This window comes from Diceros bicornis, chromosome 4, assembly GCF_020826845.1.
Source record: "Diceros bicornis minor isolate mBicDic1 chromosome 4, mDicBic1.mat.cur, whole genome shotgun sequence".
NCBI classification, from domain to species: domain Eukaryota; kingdom Metazoa; phylum Chordata; class Mammalia; order Perissodactyla; family Rhinocerotidae; genus Diceros; species Diceros bicornis.
In genome coordinates, this window is record NC_080743.1 from 57061455 (window position 1) to 57080406 (window position 18952).

General features: G+C 42.8%; 2 protein-coding genes across 2 annotated transcripts; both read right to left on the bottom strand.

Annotated features, from left to right (window-relative positions):
- Positions 1–4770: 4770 nt before the first annotated feature.
- LOC131402914 (small proline-rich protein 2E) lies at positions 4771–4986 on the bottom strand. The gene has a single exon (XM_058537383.1). It carries the CDS (start codon positions 4984–4986, stop codon positions 4771–4773), a length of 216 nt encoding a protein of 71 aa, XP_058393366.1.
- A 6877-nt stretch (positions 4987–11863) lies between these two features.
- On the bottom strand, positions 11864–12079 carry LOC131402922 (small proline-rich protein 2E). The gene has a single exon (XM_058537385.1). It carries the CDS (start codon positions 12077–12079, stop codon positions 11864–11866), a length of 216 nt encoding a protein of 71 aa, XP_058393368.1.
- Between the last annotated feature and the right edge of the window lie 6873 nt (positions 12080–18952).

The following is an 18952-nucleotide window of genomic DNA, read 5'->3' on the forward strand; positions in this document are numbered from 1 at the left end:
TGAGTAGTATTCCAGTGTATACATATATATTGCCCCATCTCCTTTCTCCACTCATCAGTTGAGGGACACTCGGGGTGCTTCAAAGTCTCTCTTCTCTGTCCCATTTGGTACATATCAGTCACTCAGGAGATGAGATCCATGCATTTAGTGATTAGTCCTTTCATATCTTTGTTAACTCATCCTGCAGTCAGCGGTGCTGACTAAATGCTGAGTAGTGGACATTAAAAGTGATGTTACTCGAGCCTCATTGCCTTGGCCATGTCATCAGGAAGCTTTTGAAGAATGTGGTTTTATAATTGGAAAAAGACAAAGCAGAAGAGAATGAGGAGGAAGAGGAAGAAGAGACACTCAACACCCCTGAAGCAGTCACCAGCTATGCTCCGGAAGAGTAAAGGTTCCCTCAATCAACCCAGCATCACATCCCCTCAGGTACACAGGTTAGGTCCCGAGAACCGTGATTGTTCCCGCCCGTGAGGAAGAGCTTTTGATCAAGATTGCCCTTCAGCCGTGACGTTGCAGGGCCAGAGCCATCCATTCAGCACCTTTAGGCCGGGTGTCTACAAACAGTGTCATCACTAAACGGCTCACGTGGACTATTTCAGGGGGGATAGAGAAGGGACTTTCCTCAGCAGGTCACTCACTACTCTCCACAGCCTCGCTCCCATCTAAGCACATATTCTGAGAGAACTGTCTGGTTTCTGTCATCCAAAGTTTGAGAATTAGCTGCTCAGATGGGATTGCAGTTTCAGGTAATCCAGTCTCGGTTGCATCTTGAAACTCTGCCGCTGAGGACATCCTTGTCATAAAAGGTGCTAATCATGAAAGTCTAGGAAGCAAAGTCATGGCAGCTCTAGTGCCCCAAACATGTAAGGCAGAAGTCACTTTGTAGGTGTCAGACGTCAACTTGAACACTCAGAGTTCCTCAAGATCAGCTACATGAACAGCTGCCACAACATGAACAACGGCATCTATCGACCAACATTCATCAAGATTCAACATCCGAGGCCTGAGACATAGAAGACAGGATACACAAACAAAGACAAACACCACGTGTCTGTCTGTCTGTCTATCTATCATCTGTCTAGCTAGCTAGCTAGCTAGCTATCTATCTATCTATCTGTGTATCATCTGTCTACATATCTAAAGAGCTTCGCTTTATGCACATTACGAGTCAGATAGGCCCATGTTCAATTCAATATCTCCAGTCCATAAATTGCTAAGAGTTTTCCGTGATTCATTACTATGAGAAAAACTATAGGAAAGAAGAAAATTTTCCCCAACTCATAACACAAAGTTTTATCTCACATTTTACCACTATGTGTTATATGCCATTGAACAAAATAGCCCCTGCAAATCAAAATCCTACAACACAATAAGGAAGAAATAGACATAAAGAGCCAGGAATTATTTATTGTGAGATATTCCTGATATTCTTAGAGAAATGGTAACTGCAAGACCCCTTAAATTTCTACCTTCTGCTTTTATTTCTGCGTGTAAAGCTCACTCTCCCTTATCCTTCCTCAATACTAGCAAACAGAATTCAACGTCACGAAAAAGGGATCACACAGCATGCTCACGCCGGATTGATTCCTGGGATGCCAGGATGGTTCGTCAAGCACAAATCAACAACTGTGACACTTCACTTTACCAGAATGAAGAATAAAAATCATACGATCATCTCAATGGATGCAGAAAAAGCGTTTGACAAAATGCAACATCCTTTCCTGACAAGAACTCTCCACGAATTCCGTAGAGAAGGAATGTACCATAGCATAAAAAAGGCCGTATATGACAAGCCCACGGAAAACATCATGCTTAATCCTGAAATCTGAAAGCTTTTCCTCTAAGATCAGGAACAAGTCAGGGTTTTCCACTCTCCCTACTCTTCAATATCGTACTGAAAGATCTAGACACAACGATTAGGCAAGAAAAAGAAATCCAAGTTCGCCAAATTGGAAAGGAAGAAGGAAAATGGCCTCTGACTGCAGATGACATAATCCTTTATACATCTTAGGTAAATCTTCTATAAAACCCTGTAGACTCCACCGAGAACCTCTTAGAACTAATGAACAAATTAGAAAACTTACCAATTCAATATACAAACGCCAGTGGTGTTTCTGTACACTTAAAACAAACTTTCAAAAAGGGAACTAAAGAACAATGCCATTTACAATAGCATGGAAAACAAACCACTACCTACGGATAAACTTAACAACGGACGTGAACGACCTGGACACTGAACACGATTAGACAGGAGGAAGGAATCTGAGGAAGACACAAATAAATGGAAAGATATCCAGTGTTCAAAGATTGGAAGAATTAATATTGTTAAAATGTTCATACTACCCAAAGTGATTGAATGATTCAATACAATTCCGATAAATTCCACTGGCTTTGTCCACAGAAATAGAAAACAGAACCCCAAAATTTGTTTGGAACCACAAAAGATCTCAAATAGCCAAAGCAATCTTGAGGGAGGAGAACAAAGCTGGAGGTATCACACATCCTGATTTCAAACTATATTAGAAAGCTATAGTAACAAAAATCTATGGTACTGGCATCAAAACAGACACATAGACCACTGGAACACACGGGGAGGGCAGACATAAACCAAGCATATACAGTCAACTAATCCTTGACAAGGATGCCAAGAACATAGAACGGGGAAAGGATCATCTCTTCAATAAATGGTGTTGAGAAAACTGGACAGCCACATGCCAAAGAATACAACTGAATCCCTATCTTGCGCCACTCACGACAATTAACTCAAAATGGATTAAAGATTTCAATGTAAGACCTAAAATCATAAAACACCTAGAGGAAAATTTGAGAAAAGCTTCTTGACATCAGTCTTGGCAATGATTTTATAGACATGACACTAAAAGTACAACCCACGAAGGTAAAAATAAACAGGTGAGACTAGGTGAAACTAAAAATGTTATCCACACCAAAGGAAATCATCAAGAAAATGAAAAGACAACCAGCAGTGTATAAGGGTACCCTCTTCTCCACATCCTCTCCAACACTTCTTATTTCTTGTCTTGTCAATTATAGCCGTTCTGACAAGTGAGAGGTAAGATCTCCGTGTAGTTTTGATCTGCATTTCTCTAATAATTAGTGATGTTGAACATGTTTTCATGTGCCTGTTGGGCATCTGTATATATTCTTTGGGGAAATGTCTGTTCAGATCCTCTGTCCATTTGTCGATACGGTTGTTCACTTTTTCGTTGTTGAGTCGTATGAGTTCTTTATATTTTTAGAAATTAACACCTTGCCGGATATATGATTTGATTGGAGAATTTCGACAGAGGAAGATCCGCTTAATTTTAAAATGACTAAAGATACTAGGATTTGAGAGGAAGACTTTGTCGCTTTTTGAATAATGCTACATTTATCAGGGAGTGTGTGTGTGTGTGTGTGTGATCTCAAGTAACTCTTCTGTGTGTGGAAACTCAGGAAGACAGAAAGGATACATATAAAGAACGTATCCCTGTCTCCACAGCTTAGCTGACTGGTAGGCTCAGCACTTAGAAAACAAGCTACATATCAACAGTAGCTTCGCAATCTATACAAAGATGTACACCCCAATATTCTTCAAACATGGGGTCAGAACCTTGAGGTAAGGAATTACAGAGGTGAACATACAAGACGGGACCCTGAAATTTGGCGGGTGGTGGGAGTGAGAAGAGCAGGTGGTTCACATGGAGAGGAGGCAGCACTTTCCCTTGTAAAGACCCGTATTACTTGTCTTCCTTCTGTGCTCCCCATGGTTTCAGAACGCCTATGATTTTATGAAGAATACTCCACTACTCCCCGAAAAGCTCTTCATCTGCAACATCACATAAAAAATAGAGTACTTCAGAAAAAAAGAGAACAACAGAATATGAGAGAGTAATAAAGTTTCAGAATCTTCTTCTTTCCTACCCTGGTTATGTCTGAGCCCCTTTCCTGCTGCAGCAAACGTGGTCGTGGTGACGGTGAGGGTGACGATGAGGTTGTTGATGATGACGGAGACAAGGATGCTCTGATGCCTTACCGAGTGCTAATATGTGTCTGGCGTTGGGGCAACTAATTTACCGTTCAATTTCATGCCGAAGACACGCTGGGATTGTCAAAAGGACTTTACCCACTTTGTAGTAGAGAGATTGAAATCTTGAGGAGTTAGTTTGTGACTAAATCAATCAAACAATAAATGAGGAAAACAAAATGGATTGGATACGACGTAGAAATAATGTTTGATATGGCCCCAAACCCAGATAACACTGATTGTGAGACGTGAGCTTTGGAACAAAGAAAAATAGCAAGAAACCCAAAAGGGTGATATGATCTTGCCAACAAGCAGATTTTCAAAGGAAGACAATATTGATCCCGTCACAGAAAATGTTGCACTTTATTCAGGAAATGGAAGAAAAGTAACAACTGCCCAGGTGATGCAAACCCCTGCCCAGGTGACAGACAGACACAGAAGACATCGAGAGAATCCTCAGCTGGCACCAGGAAGACAGCTGCTGTTCTTTCTTCTGAAGCTCTGGGATGCCGGCACAGCTGAGGACCACCCTTTCTCAGCTACCTCCCGGAGAGCAGCAGTGTAACAGCCCCAGGACGGAACCCTTTTGCTGTCAGGAATCACACAGGCGTTTTACAGACTGAAGGAGGGAGAAGCCCCTTCTGTATCCAGGCAGGCTTTGAAGAGAAGGTGAAGGAGGAGCTGTGGAACGAGGTGAGCCAATTGTCCTTGTCTTTTCCTGATCCTGATGGATGCTGAAGCTGTCACTTGCTCTTGGGTGGGCACTTCTGCTGGCATGGTGGAGGGGGTTGCACAGGAGGGCATTTCTGCTGGCACTGCTGAGGTGGGCACGGCTCGGGGCACTTTGGGGGTGGGCACGGCTCGGGGCACTTTGGCGGTGGGCATGGCTCTGGGCACTTAGGTGGAAACACAGGAGGTGGCTGGCAGGGCTGCTTACACTGCTGCTGTTGATAAGACATCTTGCTGGAGTCTCAGTATCTGAAAGAAATTATAGACAGTGTTCACAAGAAGGGACTCGTATAGAGAGAGATTTCTCTTCTACTACAAGGATTATTTAGTATGAAGAGACGCTCCCTCTCCACCTCCAAGATCATGCTGCCATCTCTGAACTCCCTTTTTAGCACTTTCCAGCGTCCCCCTTCCTCTTTAGCAATTTGCTTCACCAGTCCTGAGAAAACCATGTCTTTCCTCATATGATATTTTCCCAGAAAATATCTCTGCTTGAAAGAACCAAGTCACGTTATTTGTATGAAAATAACATCTTCAAGAAAGGTCGTCACAAGTTCTGAAATCCTGGGCAAGCTTACTGGCAATTGCTATCATCGTGATCTCCCCTGAGGGCCCAATAGGCTGACTTAGGTACCGAGCAAACGGCCGTCAGGAAGAAGGCAAGGGCCTTACACCTTCTGAGACACAAGCCTTCGAAATCTCAGCAGAAGGAAAGGGACACCAAAAAGATAGAGAAGAGAGAAAAATACTTTGGTCTTCCCTCTTCTTTATATCATACCTTCCCTGTTAATTTCTTTTCCATACAGGACATCAAACTATCTACCAAAAGACAAGTGAAAACAGGATACCATTGTGCCCCAAGTCTAAGTTTCTATCACCTAAGTAGCATCAAACCCACGGCCATGCCTTTGGAGCCACCAAACTTGCTGTCTCCAGACTAACTTCAACATTTGAGAGCACCAAACAACAGATGAACTCAAGAAATCAGACTTACCAGGTAGCTTCTCCAAAGTAGATCAGGACTTGAGTCCCAGGCGGATGGCAGTCGTGCAGCAGAGGACCTCTTTATAGGGCTGGACGCCCCACCCAGGGGGAAGTGGAGCTGCCTAAAATTGGCCTGTCCAATAATTTCCCAACCAAAATGCAAATGCGTCCATAACTGGCTCAACAGGGACACTGGAAACAGGAAATATGCTGCTCCCAGATCTCCTCCCTGGGTTAAGTGCTCATGAGTCACGGAGGTCCTACCTCACCTCTCAGTTTCAGTGAGTTAGGGCAGGCGGAGAATTTGGGGGATTCTCTAACTGGTGGTCAAAGGGTCTCTCTCTTGATTAGGGAAGATGACCCTTTCCTAACCTTCACCTTCCCTGAATCATCAACCGCCAGCCCTGTTCCACTTTAGCTGGCTGCCATTTTGCTGTACCCGCTGGCTTGAACAGAGCCTGGCTATCTGGTCACACCTTTCTCTTTAACCCAAGTCCTTCTTATAACGCATTTCCCTGGTTCTGTGGCTTGCAAATCTAGTCTCCTTCTTCTTCTAAAATGGGCTGAGATAAGGCTGCAGATCATCTCAATAGCCTTCCCATAATAATTCTTGGAAACATTCAGTAACGTTGACCTCCAGGGTCCCATTTTCAGCGCTTTGGTCCTTCACTTGGAGGACATAAAGCTGCTTCTGGTGGCCTTTATAAATCTGTACCAATCTGGAACATGGAGTTCACTAGGACCACAGCAGCACATATTGTAATTCGGAGGATCAGAGCGTTAAAATCTGAAATCTAGGGGAAAATATGAACTTAGGCTGATCTTATATGTTTGCTTTCTCCCGCTCTCTTTCCAAACACGCTTCAGGTCTTTAAAAGACACTAATTTTTAAACTGCATCTGTGTGTTCATTCTCTGTCTTTTTCTGAAGGTCCCCAGGCCCCTCAACTTGCCACATTATCCTCTCGCTCCCCAATGTATTCCTCTTTTATATTTTTCGTTTATTTTATTGAGGTCGTAACGGTATATAACATTCCGAAATGTCAGGAGTACATTATTATGTATCAATTTCTCTATAGACTACATCGTGCTCACCACCAATGGTCTCGTTTTTTTCCATCACCGTACAAATGTGCCCCTTTATCCCTTTCACCCAACATCCAACCCTCTTCCCCTCAGGGAACCACTAATCTGTTCTCTTCATCCACGTGTTTGTATATCTTCCACATATGAGTGAAATCATGCAGTGTTTGTCTTTCAATGTCTGGTTTATTTCCCTTAACAGCAGACCACCTGATGTCCATCTATGTTGTAGCAGGTGGGATGATTACGTCTGTTTTTAGGGCTGAGTAGTATTCCAGTGTATACATATATATTGCCCCATCTCCTTTCTCCACTCATCAGTTGAGGGACACTCGGGGTGCTTCAAAGTCTCTCTTCTCTGTCCCATTTGGTACATATCAGTCACTCAGGAGATGAGATCCATGCATTTAGTGATTAGTCCTTTCATATCTTTGTTAACTCATCCTGCAGTCAGCGGTGCTGACTAAATGCTGAGTAGTGGACATTAAAAGTGATGTTACTCGAGCCTCATTGCCTTGGCCATGTCATCAGGAAGCTTTTGAAGAATGTGGTTTTATAATTGGAAAAAGACAAAGCAGAAGAGAATGAGGAGGAAGAGGAAGAAGAGACACTCAACACCCCTGAAGCAGTCACCAGCTATGCTCCGGAAGAGTAAAGGTTCCCTCAATCAACCCAGCATCACATCCCCTCAGGTACACAGGTTAGGTCCCGAGAACCGTGATTGTTCCCGCCCGTGAGGAAGAGCTTTTGATCAAGATTGCCCTTCAGCCGTGACGTTGCAGGGCCAGAGCCATCCATTCAGCACCTTTAGGCCGGGTGTCTACAAACAGTGTCATCACTAAACGGCTCACGTGGACTATTTCAGGGGGGATAGAGAAGGGACTTTCCTCAGCAGGTCACTCACTACTCTCCACAGCCTCGCTCCCATCTAAGCACATATTCTGAGAGAACTGTCTGGTTTCTGTCATCCAAAGTTTGAGAATTAGCTGCTCAGATGGGATTGCAGTTTCAGGTAATCCAGTCTCGGTTGCATCTTGAAACTCTGCCGCTGAGGACATCCTTGTCATAAAAGGTGCTAATCATGAAAGTCTAGGAAGCAAAGTCATGGCAGCTCTAGTGCCCCAAACATGTAAGGCAGAAGTCACTTTGTAGGTGTCAGACGTCAACTTGAACACTCAGAGTTCCTCAAGATCAGCTACATGAACAGCTGCCACAACATGAACAACGGCATCTATCGACCAACATTCATCAAGATTCAACATCCGAGGCCTGAGACATAGAAGACAGGATACACAAACAAAGACAAACACCACGTGTCTGTCTGTCTGTCTATCTATCATCTGTCTAGCTAGCTAGCTAGCTAGCTAGCTATCTATCTATCTATCTGTGTATCATCTGTCTACATATCTAAAGAGCTTCGCTTTATGCACATTACGAGTCAGATAGGCCCATGTTCAATTCAATATCTCCAGTCCATAAATTGCTAAGAGTTTTCCGTGATTCATTACTATGAGAAAAACTATAGGAAAGAAGAAAATTTTCCCCAACTCATAACACAAAGTTTTATCTCACATTTTACCACTATGTGTTATATGCCATTGAACAAAATAGCCCCTGCAAATCAAAATCCTACAACACAATAAGGAAGAAATAGACATAAAGAGCCAGGAATTATTTATTGTGAGATATTCCTGATATTCTTAGAGAAATGGTAACTGCAAGACCCCTTAAATTTCTACCTTCTGCTTTTATTTCTGCGTGTAAAGCTCACTCTCCCTTATCCTTCCTCAATACTAGCAAACAGAATTCAACGTCACGAAAAAGGGATCACACAGCATGCTCACGCCGGATTGATTCCTGGGATGCCAGGATGGTTCGTCAAGCACAAATCAACAACTGTGACACTTCACTTTACCAGAATGAAGAATAAAAATCATACGATCATCTCAATGGATGCAGAAAAAGCGTTTGACAAAATGCAACATCCTTTCCTGACAAGAACTCTCCACGAATTCCGTAGAGAAGGAATGTACCATAGCATAAAAAAGGCCGTATATGACAAGCCCACGGAAAACATCATGCTTAATCCTGAAATCTGAAAGCTTTTCCTCTAAGATCAGGAACAAGTCAGGGTTTTCCACTCTCCCTACTCTTCAATATCGTACTGAAAGATCTAGACACAACGATTAGGCAAGAAAAAGAAATCCAAGTTCGCCAAATTGGAAAGGAAGAAGGAAAATGGCCTCTGACTGCAGATGACATAATCCTTTATACATCTTAGGTAAATCTTCTATAAAACCCTGTAGACTCCACCGAGAACCTCTTAGAACTAATGAACAAATTAGAAAACTTACCAATTCAATATACAAACGCCAGTGGTGTTTCTGTACACTTAAAACAAACTTTCAAAAAGGGAACTAAAGAACAATGCCATTTACAATAGCATGGAAAACAAGCCACTACCTACGGATAAACTTAACAACGGACGTGAACGACCTGGACACTGAACACGATTAGACAGGAGGAAGGAATCTGAGGAAGACACAAATAAATGGAAAGATATCCAGTGTTCAAAGATTGGAAGAATTAATATTGTTAAAATGTTCATACTACCCAAAGTGATTGAATGATTCAATACAATTCCGATAAATTCCACTGGCTTTGTCCACAGAAATAGAAAACAGAACCCCAAAATTTGTTTGGAACCACAAAAGATCTCAAATAGCCAAAGCAATCTTGAGGGAGGAGAACAAAGCTGGAGGTATCACACATCCTGATTTCAAACTATATTAGAAAGCTATAGTAACAAAAATCTATGGTACTGGCATCAAAACAGACACATAGACCACTGGAACACACGGGGAGGGCAGACATAAACCAAGCATATACAGTCAACTAATCCTTGACAAGGATGCCAAGAACATAGAACGGGGAAAGGATCATCTCTTCAATAAATGGTGTTGAGAAAACTGGACAGCCACATGCCAAAGAATACAACTGAATCCCTATCTTGCGCCACTCACGACAATTAACTCAAAATGGATTAAAGATTTCAATGTAAGACCTAAAATCATAAAACACCTAGAGGAAAATTTGAGAAAAGCTTCTTGACATCAGTGTTGGCAATGATTTTATAGACATGACACTAAAAGTACAACCCACGAAGGTAAAAATAAACAGGTGAGACTAGGTGAAACTAAAAATGTTATCCACACCAAAGGAAATCATCAAGAAAATGAAAAGACAACCAGCAGTGTATAAGGGTACCCTCTTCTCCACATCCTCTCCAACACTTCTTATTTCTTGTCTTGTCAATTATAGCCGTTCTGACAAGTGAGAGGTAAGATCTCCGTGTAGTTTTGATCTGCATTTCTCTAATAATTAGTGATGTTGAACATGTTTTCATGTGCCTGTTGGGCATCTGTATATATTCTTTGGGGAAATGTCTGTTCAGATCCTCTGTCCATTTGTCGATACGGTTGTTCACTTTTTCGTTGTTGAGTCGTATGAGTTCTTTATATTTTTAGAAATTAACACCTTGCCGGATATATGATTTGATTGGAGAATTTCGACAGAGGAAGATCCGCTTAATTTTAAAATGACTAAAGATACTAGGATTTGAGAGGAAGACTTTGTCGCTTTTTGAATAATGCTACATTTATCAGGGAGTGTGTGTGTGTGTGTGTGTGATCTCAAGTAACTCTTCTGTGTGTGGAAACTCAGGAAGACAGAAAGGATACATATAAAGAACGTATCCCTGTCTCCACAGCTTAGCTGACTGGTAGGCTCAGCACTTAGAAAACAAGCTACATATCAACAGTAGCTTCGCAATCTATACAAAGATGTACACCCCAATATTCTTCAAACATGGGGTCAGAACCTTGAGGTAAGGAATTACAGAGGTGAACATACAAGACGGGACCCTGAAATTTGGCGGGTGGTGGGAGTGAGAAGAGCAGGTGGTTCACATGGAGAGGAGGCAGCACTTTCCCTTGTAAAGACCCGTATTACTTGTCTTCCTTCTGTGCTCCCCATGGTTTCAGAACGCCTATGATTTTATGAAGAATACTCCACTACTCCCCGAAAAGCTCTTCATCTGCAACATCACATAAAAAATAGAGTACTTCAGAAAAAAAGAGAACAACAGAATATGAGAGAGTAATAAAGTTTCAGAATCTTCTTCTTTCCTACCCTGGTTATGTCTGAGCCCCTTTCCTGCTGCAGCAAACGTGGTCGTGGTGACGGTGAGGGTGACGATGAGGTTGTTGATGATGACGGAGACAAGGATGCTCTGATGCCTTACCGAGTGCTAATATGTGTCTGGCGTTGGGGCAACTAATTTACCGTTCAATTTCATGCCGAAGACACGCTGGGATTGTCAAAAGGACTTTACCCACTTTGTAGTAGAGAGATTGAAATCTTGAGGAGTTAGACAGTTTGTGACTAAATCAATCAAACAATAAATGAGGAAAACAAAATGGATTGGATACGACGTAGAAATAATGTTTGATATGGCCCCAAACCCAGATAACACTGATTGTGAGACGTGAGCTTTGGAACAAAGAAAAATAGCAAGAAACCCAAAAGGGTGATATGATCTTGCCAACAAGCAGATTTTCAAAGGAAGACAATATTGATCCCGTCACAGAAAATGTTGCACTTTATTCAGGAAATGGAAGAAAAGTAACAACTGCCCAGGTGATGCAAACCCCTGCCCAGGTGACAGACAGACACAGAAGACATCGAGAGAATCCTCAGCTGGCACCAGGAAGACAGCTGCTGTTCTTTCTTCTGAAGCTCTGGGATGCCGGCACAGCTGAGGACCACCCTTTCTCAGCTACCTCCCGGAGAGCAGCAGTGTAACAGCCCCAGGACGGAACCCTTTTGCTGTCAGGAATCACACAGGCGTTTTACAGGCTGAAGGAGGGAGAAGCCCCTTCTGTATCCAGGCAGGCTTTGAAGAGAAGGTGAAGGAGGAGCTGTGGAACGAGGTGAGCCAATTGTCCTTGTCTTTTCCTGATCCTGATGGATGCTGAAGCTGTCACTTGCTCTTGGGTGGGCACTTCTGCTGGCATGGTGGAGGGGGTTGCACAGGAGGGCATTTCTGCTGGCACTGCTGAGGTGGGCACGGCTCGGGGCACTTTGGGGGTGGGCACGGCTCGGGGCACTTTGGCGGTGGGCATGGCTCTGGGCACTTAGGTGGAAACACAGGAGGTGGCTGGCAGGGCTGCTTACACTGCTGCTGTTGATAAGACATCTTGCTGGAGTCTCAGTATCTGAAAGAAATTATAGACAGTGTTCACAAGAAGGGACTCGTATAGAGAGAGATTTCTCTTCTACTACAAGGATTATTTAGTATGAAGAGACGCTCCCTCTCCACCTCCAAGATCATGCTGCCATCTCTGAACTCCCTTTTTAGCACTTTCCAGCGTCCCCCTTCCTCTTTAGCAATTTGCTTCACCAGTCCTGAGAAAACCATGTCTTTCCTCATATGATATTTTCCCAGAAAATATCTCTGCTTGAAAGAACCAAGTCACGTTATTTGTATGAAAATAACATCTTCAAGAAAGGTCGTCACAAGTTCTGAAATCCTGGGCAAGCTTACTGGCAATTGCTATCATCGTGATCTCCCCTGAGGGCCCAATAGGCTGACTTAGGTACCGAGCAAACGGCCGTCAGGAAGAAGGCAAGGGCCTTACACCTTCTGAGACACAAGCCTTCGAAATCTCAGCAGAAGGAAAGGGACACCAAAAAGATAGAGAAGAGAGAAAAATACTTTGGTCTTCCCTCTTCTTTATATCATACCTTCCCTGTTAATTTCTTTTCCATACAGGACATCAAACTATCTACCAAAAGACAAGTGAAAACAGGATACCATTGTGCCCCAAGTCTAAGTTTCTATCACCTAAGTAGCATCAAACCCACGGCCATGCCTTTGGAGCCACCAAACTTGCTGTCTCCAGACTAACTTCAACATTTGAGAGCACCAAACAACAGATGAACTCAAGAAATCAGACTTACCAGGTAGCTTCTCCAAAGTAGATCAGGACTTGAGTCCCAGGCGGATGGCAGTCGTGCAGCAGAGGACCTCTTTATAGGGCTGGACGCCCCACCCAGGGGGAAGTGGAGCTGCCTAAAATTGGCCTGTCCAATAATTTCCCAACCAAAATGCAAATGCGTCCATAACTGGCTCAACAGGGACACTGGAAACAGGAAATATGCTGCTCCCAGATCTCCTCCCTGGGTTAAGTGCTCATGAGTCACGGAGGTCCTACCTCACCTCTCAGTTTCAGTGAGTTAGGGCAGGCGGAGAATTTGGGGGATTCTCTAACTGGTGGTCAAAGGGTCTCTCTCTTGATTAGGGAAGATGACCCTTTCCTAACCTTCACCTTCCCTGAATCATCAACCGCCAGCCCTGTTCCACTTTAGCTGGCTGCCATTTTGCTGTACCCGCTGGCTTGAACAGAGCCTGGCTATCTGGTCACACCTTTCTCTTTAACCCAAGTCCTTCTTATAACGCATTTCCCTGGTTCTGTGGCTTGCAAATCTAGTCTCCTTCTTCTTCTAAAATGGGCTGAGATAAGGCTGCAGATCATCTCAATAGCCTTCCCATAATAATTCTTGGAAACATTCAGTAACGTTGACCTCCAGGGTCCCATTTTCAGCGCTTTGGTCCTTCACTTGGAGGACATAAAGCTGCTTCTGGTGGCCTTTATAAATCTGTACCAATCTGGAACATGGAGTTCACTAGGACCACAGCAGCACATATTGTAATTCGGAGGATCAGAGCGTTAAAATCTGAAATCTAGGGGAAAATATGAACTTAGGCTGATCTTATATGTTTGCTTTCTCCCGCTCTCTTTCCAAACACGCTTCAGGTCTTTAAAAGACACTAATTTTTAAACTGCATCTGTGTGTTCATTCTCTGTCTTTTTCTGAAGGTCCCCAGGCCCCTCAACTTGCCACATTATCCTCTCGCTCCCCAATGTATTCCTCTTTTATATTTTTCGTTTATTTTATTGAGGTCGTAACGGTATATAACATTCCGAAATGTCAGGAGTACATTATTATGTATCAATTTCTCTATAGACTACATCGTGCTCACCACCAATGGTCTCGTTTTTTTCCATCACCGTACAAATGTGCCCCTTTATCCCTTTCACCCAACATCCAACCCTCTTCCCCTCAGGGAACCACTAATCTGTTCTCTTCATCCACGTGTTTGTATATCTTCCACATATGAGTGAAATCATGCAGTGTTTGTCTTTCAATGTCTGGTTTATTTCCCTTAACAGCAGACCACCTGATGTCCATCTATGTTGTAGCAGGTGGGATGATTACGTCTGTTTTTAGGGCTGAGTAGTATTCCAGTGTATACATATATATTGCCCCATCTCCTTTCTCCACTCATCAGTTGAGGGACACTCGGGGTGCTTCAAAGTCTCTCTTCTCTGTCCCATTTGGTACATATCAGTCACTCAGGAGATGAGATCCATGCATTTAGTGATTAGTCCTTTCATATCTTTGTTAACTCATCCTGCAGTCAGCGGTGCTGACTAAATGCTGAGTAGTGGACATTAAAAGTGATGTTACTCGAGCCTCATTGCCTTGGCCAGGTCATCAGGAAGCTTTTGAAGAATGTGGTTTTATAATTGGAAAAAGACAAAGCAGAAGAGAATGAGGAGGAAGAGGAAGAAGAGACACTCAACACCCCTGAAGCAGTCACCAGCTATGCTCCGGAAGAGTAAAGGTTCCCTCAATCAACCCAGCATCACATCCCCTCAGGTACACAGGTTAGGTCCCGAGAACCGTGATTGTTCCCGCCCGTGAGGAAGAGCTTTTGATCAAGATTGCCCTTCAGCCGTGACGTTGCAGGGCCAGAGCCATCCATTCAGCACCTTTAGGCCGGGTGTCTACAAACAGTGTCATCACTAAACGGCTCACGTGGACTATTTCAGGGGGGATAGAGAAGGGACTTTCCTCAGCAGGTCACTCACTACTCTCCACAGCCTCGCTCCCATCTAAGCACATATTCTGAGAGAACTGTCTGGTTTCTGTCATCCAAAGTTTGAGAATTAGCTGCTCAGATGGGATTGCAGTTTCAGGTAATCCAGTCTCGGTTGCATCTTGAAACTCTGCCGCTGAGGACATCCTTGTCATAAAAGGTGCTAATCATGAAAGTCTAGGAAGCAAAGTCATGGCAGCTCTAGTGCCCCAAACATGTAAGGCAGAAGTCACTTTGTAGGTGTCAGACGTCAACTTGAACACTCAGAGTTCCTCAAGATCAGCTACATGAACAGCTGCCACAACATGAACAACGGCATCTATCGACCAACATTCATCAAGATTCAACATCCGAGGCCTGAGACATAGAAGACAGGATACACAAACAAAGACAAACACCACGTGTCTGTCTGTCTGTCTATCTATCATCTGTCTAGCTAGCTAGCTAGCTAGCTATCTATCTATCTATCTGTGTATCATCTGTCTACATATCTAAAGAGCTTCGCTTTATGCACATTACGAGTCAGATAGGCCCATGTTCAATTCAATATCTCCAGTCCATAAATTGCTAAGAGTTTTCCGTGATTCATTACTATGAGAAAAACTATAGGAAAGAAGAAAATTTTCCCCAACTCATAACACAAAGTTTTATCTCACATTTTACCACTATGTGTTATATGCCATTGAACAAAATAGCCCCTGCAAATCAAAATTCTACAACACAATAAGGAAGAAATAGACATAAAGAGCCAGGAATTATTTATTGTGAGATATTCCTGATATTCTTAGAGAAATGGTAACTGCAAGACCCCTTAAATTTCTACCTTCTGCTTTTATTTCTGCGTGTAAAGCTCACTCTCCCTTATCCTTCCTCAATACTAGCAAACAGAATTCAACGTCACGAAAAAGGGATCACACAGCATGCTCACGCCGGATTGATTCCTGGGATGCCAGGATGGTTCGTCAAGCACAAATCAACAACTGTGACACTTCACTTTACCAGAATGAAGAATAAAAATCATACGATCATCTCAATGGATGCAGAAAAAGCGTTTGACAAAATGCAACATCCTTTCCTGACAAGAACTCTCCACGAATTCCGTAGAGAAGGAATGTACCATAGCATAAAAAAGGCCGTATATGACAAGCCCACGGAAAACATCATGCTTAATCCTGAAATCTGAAAGCTTTTCCTCTAAGATCAGGAACAAGTCAGGGTTTTCCACTCTCCCTACTCTTCAATATCGTACTGAAAGATCTAGACACAACGATTAGGCAAGAAAAAGAAATCCAAGTTCGCCAAATTGGAAAGGAAGAAGGAAAATGGCCTCTGACTGCAGATGACATAATCCTTTATACATCTTAGGTAAATCTTCTATAAAACCCTGTAGACTCCACCGAGAACCTCTTAGAACTAATGAACAAATTAGAAAACTTACCAATTCAATATACAAACGCCAGTGGTGTTTCTGTACACTTAAAACAAACTTTCAAAAAGGGAACTAAAGAACAATGCCATTTACAATAGCATGGAAAACAAGCCACTACCTACGGATAAACTTAACAACGGACGTGAACGACCTGGACACTGAACACGATTAGACAGGAGGAAGGAATCTGAGGAAGACACAAATAAATGGAAAGATATCCAGTGTTCAAAGATTGGAAGAATTAATATTGTTAAAATGTTCATACTACCCAAAGTGATTGAATGATTCAATACAATTCCGATAAATTCCACTGGCTTTGTCCACAGAAATAGAAAACAGAACCCCAAAATTTGTTTGGAACCACAAAAGATCTCAAATAGCCAAAGCAATCTTGAGGGAGGAGAACAAAGCTGGAGGTATCACACATCCTGATTTCAAACTATATTAGAAAGCTATAGTAACAAAAATCTATGGTACTGGCATCAAAACAGACACATAGACCACTGGAACACACGGGGAGGGCAGACATAAACCAAGCATATACAGTCAACTAATCCTTGACAAGGATGCCAAGAACATAGAACGGGGAAAGGATCATCTCTTCAATAAATGGTGTTGAGAAAACTGGACAGCCACATGCCAAAGAATACAACTGAATCCCTATCTTGCGCCACTCACGACAATTAACTCAAAATGGATTAAAGATTTCAATGTAAGACCTAAAATCATAAAACACCTAGAGGAAAATTTGAGAAAAGCTTCTTGACATCAGTCTTGGCAATGATTTTATAGACATGACACTAAAAGTACAACCCACGAAGGTAAAAATAAACAGGTGAGACTAGGTGAAACTAAAAATGTTATCCACACCAAAGGAAATCATCAAGAAAATGAAAAGACAACCAGCAGTGTATAAGGGTACCCTCTTCTCCACATCCTCTCCAACACTTCTTATTTCTTGTCTTGTCAATTATAGCCGTTCTGACAAGTGAGAGGTAAGATCTCCGTGTAGTTTTGATCTGCATTTCTCTAATAATTAGTGATGTTGAACATGTTTTCATGTGCCTGTTGGGCATCTGTATATATTCTTTGGGGAAATGTCTGTTCAGATCCTCTGTCCATTTGTCGATACGGTTGTTCACTTTTTCGTTGTTGAGTCGTATGAGTTCTTTATATTTTTAGAAATTAACACCTTGCCGGATATATGATTTGATTGGAGAATTTCGACAGAGGAAGATCCGCTTAATTTTAAAATGACTAAAGATACTAGGATTTGAGAGGAAGACTTTGTCGCTTTTTGAATAATGCTACATTTATCAGGGAGTGTGTGTGTGTGTGTGTGTGATCTCAAGTAACTCTTCTGTGTGTGGAAACTCAGGAAGACAGAAAGGATACATATAAAGAACGTATCCCTGTCTCCACAGCTTAGCTGACTGGTAGGCTCAGCACTTAGAAAACAAGCTACATATCAACAGTAGCTTCGCAATCTATACAAAGATGTACACCCCAATATTCTTCAAACATGGGGTCAGAACCTTGAGGTAAGGAATTACAGAGGTGAACATACAAGACGGGACCCTGAAATTTGGCGGGTGGTGGGAGTGAGAAGAGCAGGTGGTTCACATGGAGAGGAGGCAGCACTTTCCCTTGTAAAGACCCGTATTACTTGTCTTCCTTCTGTGCTCCCCATGGTTTCAGAACGCCTATGATTTTATGAAGAATACTCCACTACTCCCCGAAAAGCTCTTCATCTGCAACATCACATAAAAAATAGAGTACTTCAGAAAAAAAGAGAACAACAGAATATGAGAGAGTAATAAAGTTTCAGAATCTTCTTCTTTCCTACCCTGGTTATGTCTGAGCCCCTTTCCTGCTGCAGCAAACGTGGTCGTGGTGACGGTGAGGGTGACGATGAGGTTGTTGATGATGACGGAGACAAGGATGCTCTGATGCCTTACCGAGTGCTAATATGTGTCTGGCGTTGGGGCAACTAATTTACCGTTCAATTTCATGCCGAAGACACGCTGGGATTGTCAAAAGGACTTTACCCACTTTGTAGTAGAGAGATTGAAATCTTGAGGAGTTAGACAGTTTGTGACTAAATCAATCAAACAATAAATGAGGAAAACAAAATGGATTGGATACGACGTAGAAATAATGTTTGATATGGCCCCAAACCCAGATAACACTGATTGTGAGACGTGAGCTTTGGAACAAAGAAAAATAGCAAGAAACCCAAAAGGGTGATATGATCTTGCCAACAAGCAGATTTTCAAAGGAAGACAATATTGATCCCGTCACAGAAAATGTTGCACTTTATTCAGGAAATGGAAGAAAAGTAACAACTGCCCAGGTGATGCAAACCCCTGCCCAGGTGACAGACAGACACAGAAGACATCGAGAGAATCCTCAGCTGGCACCAGGAAGACAGCTGCTGTTCTTTCTTCTGAAGCTCTGGGATGCCGGCACAGCTGAGGACCACCCTTTCTCAGCTACCTCCCGGAGAGCAGCAGTGTAACAGCCCCAGGACGGAACCCTTTTGCTGTCAGGAATCACACAGGCGTTTTACAGGCTGAAGGAGGGAGAAGCCCCTTCTGTATCCAGGCAGGCTTTGAAGAGAAGGTGAAGGAGGAGCTGTGGAACGAGGTGAGCCAATTGTCCTTGTCTTTTCCTGATCCTGATGGATGCTGAAGCTG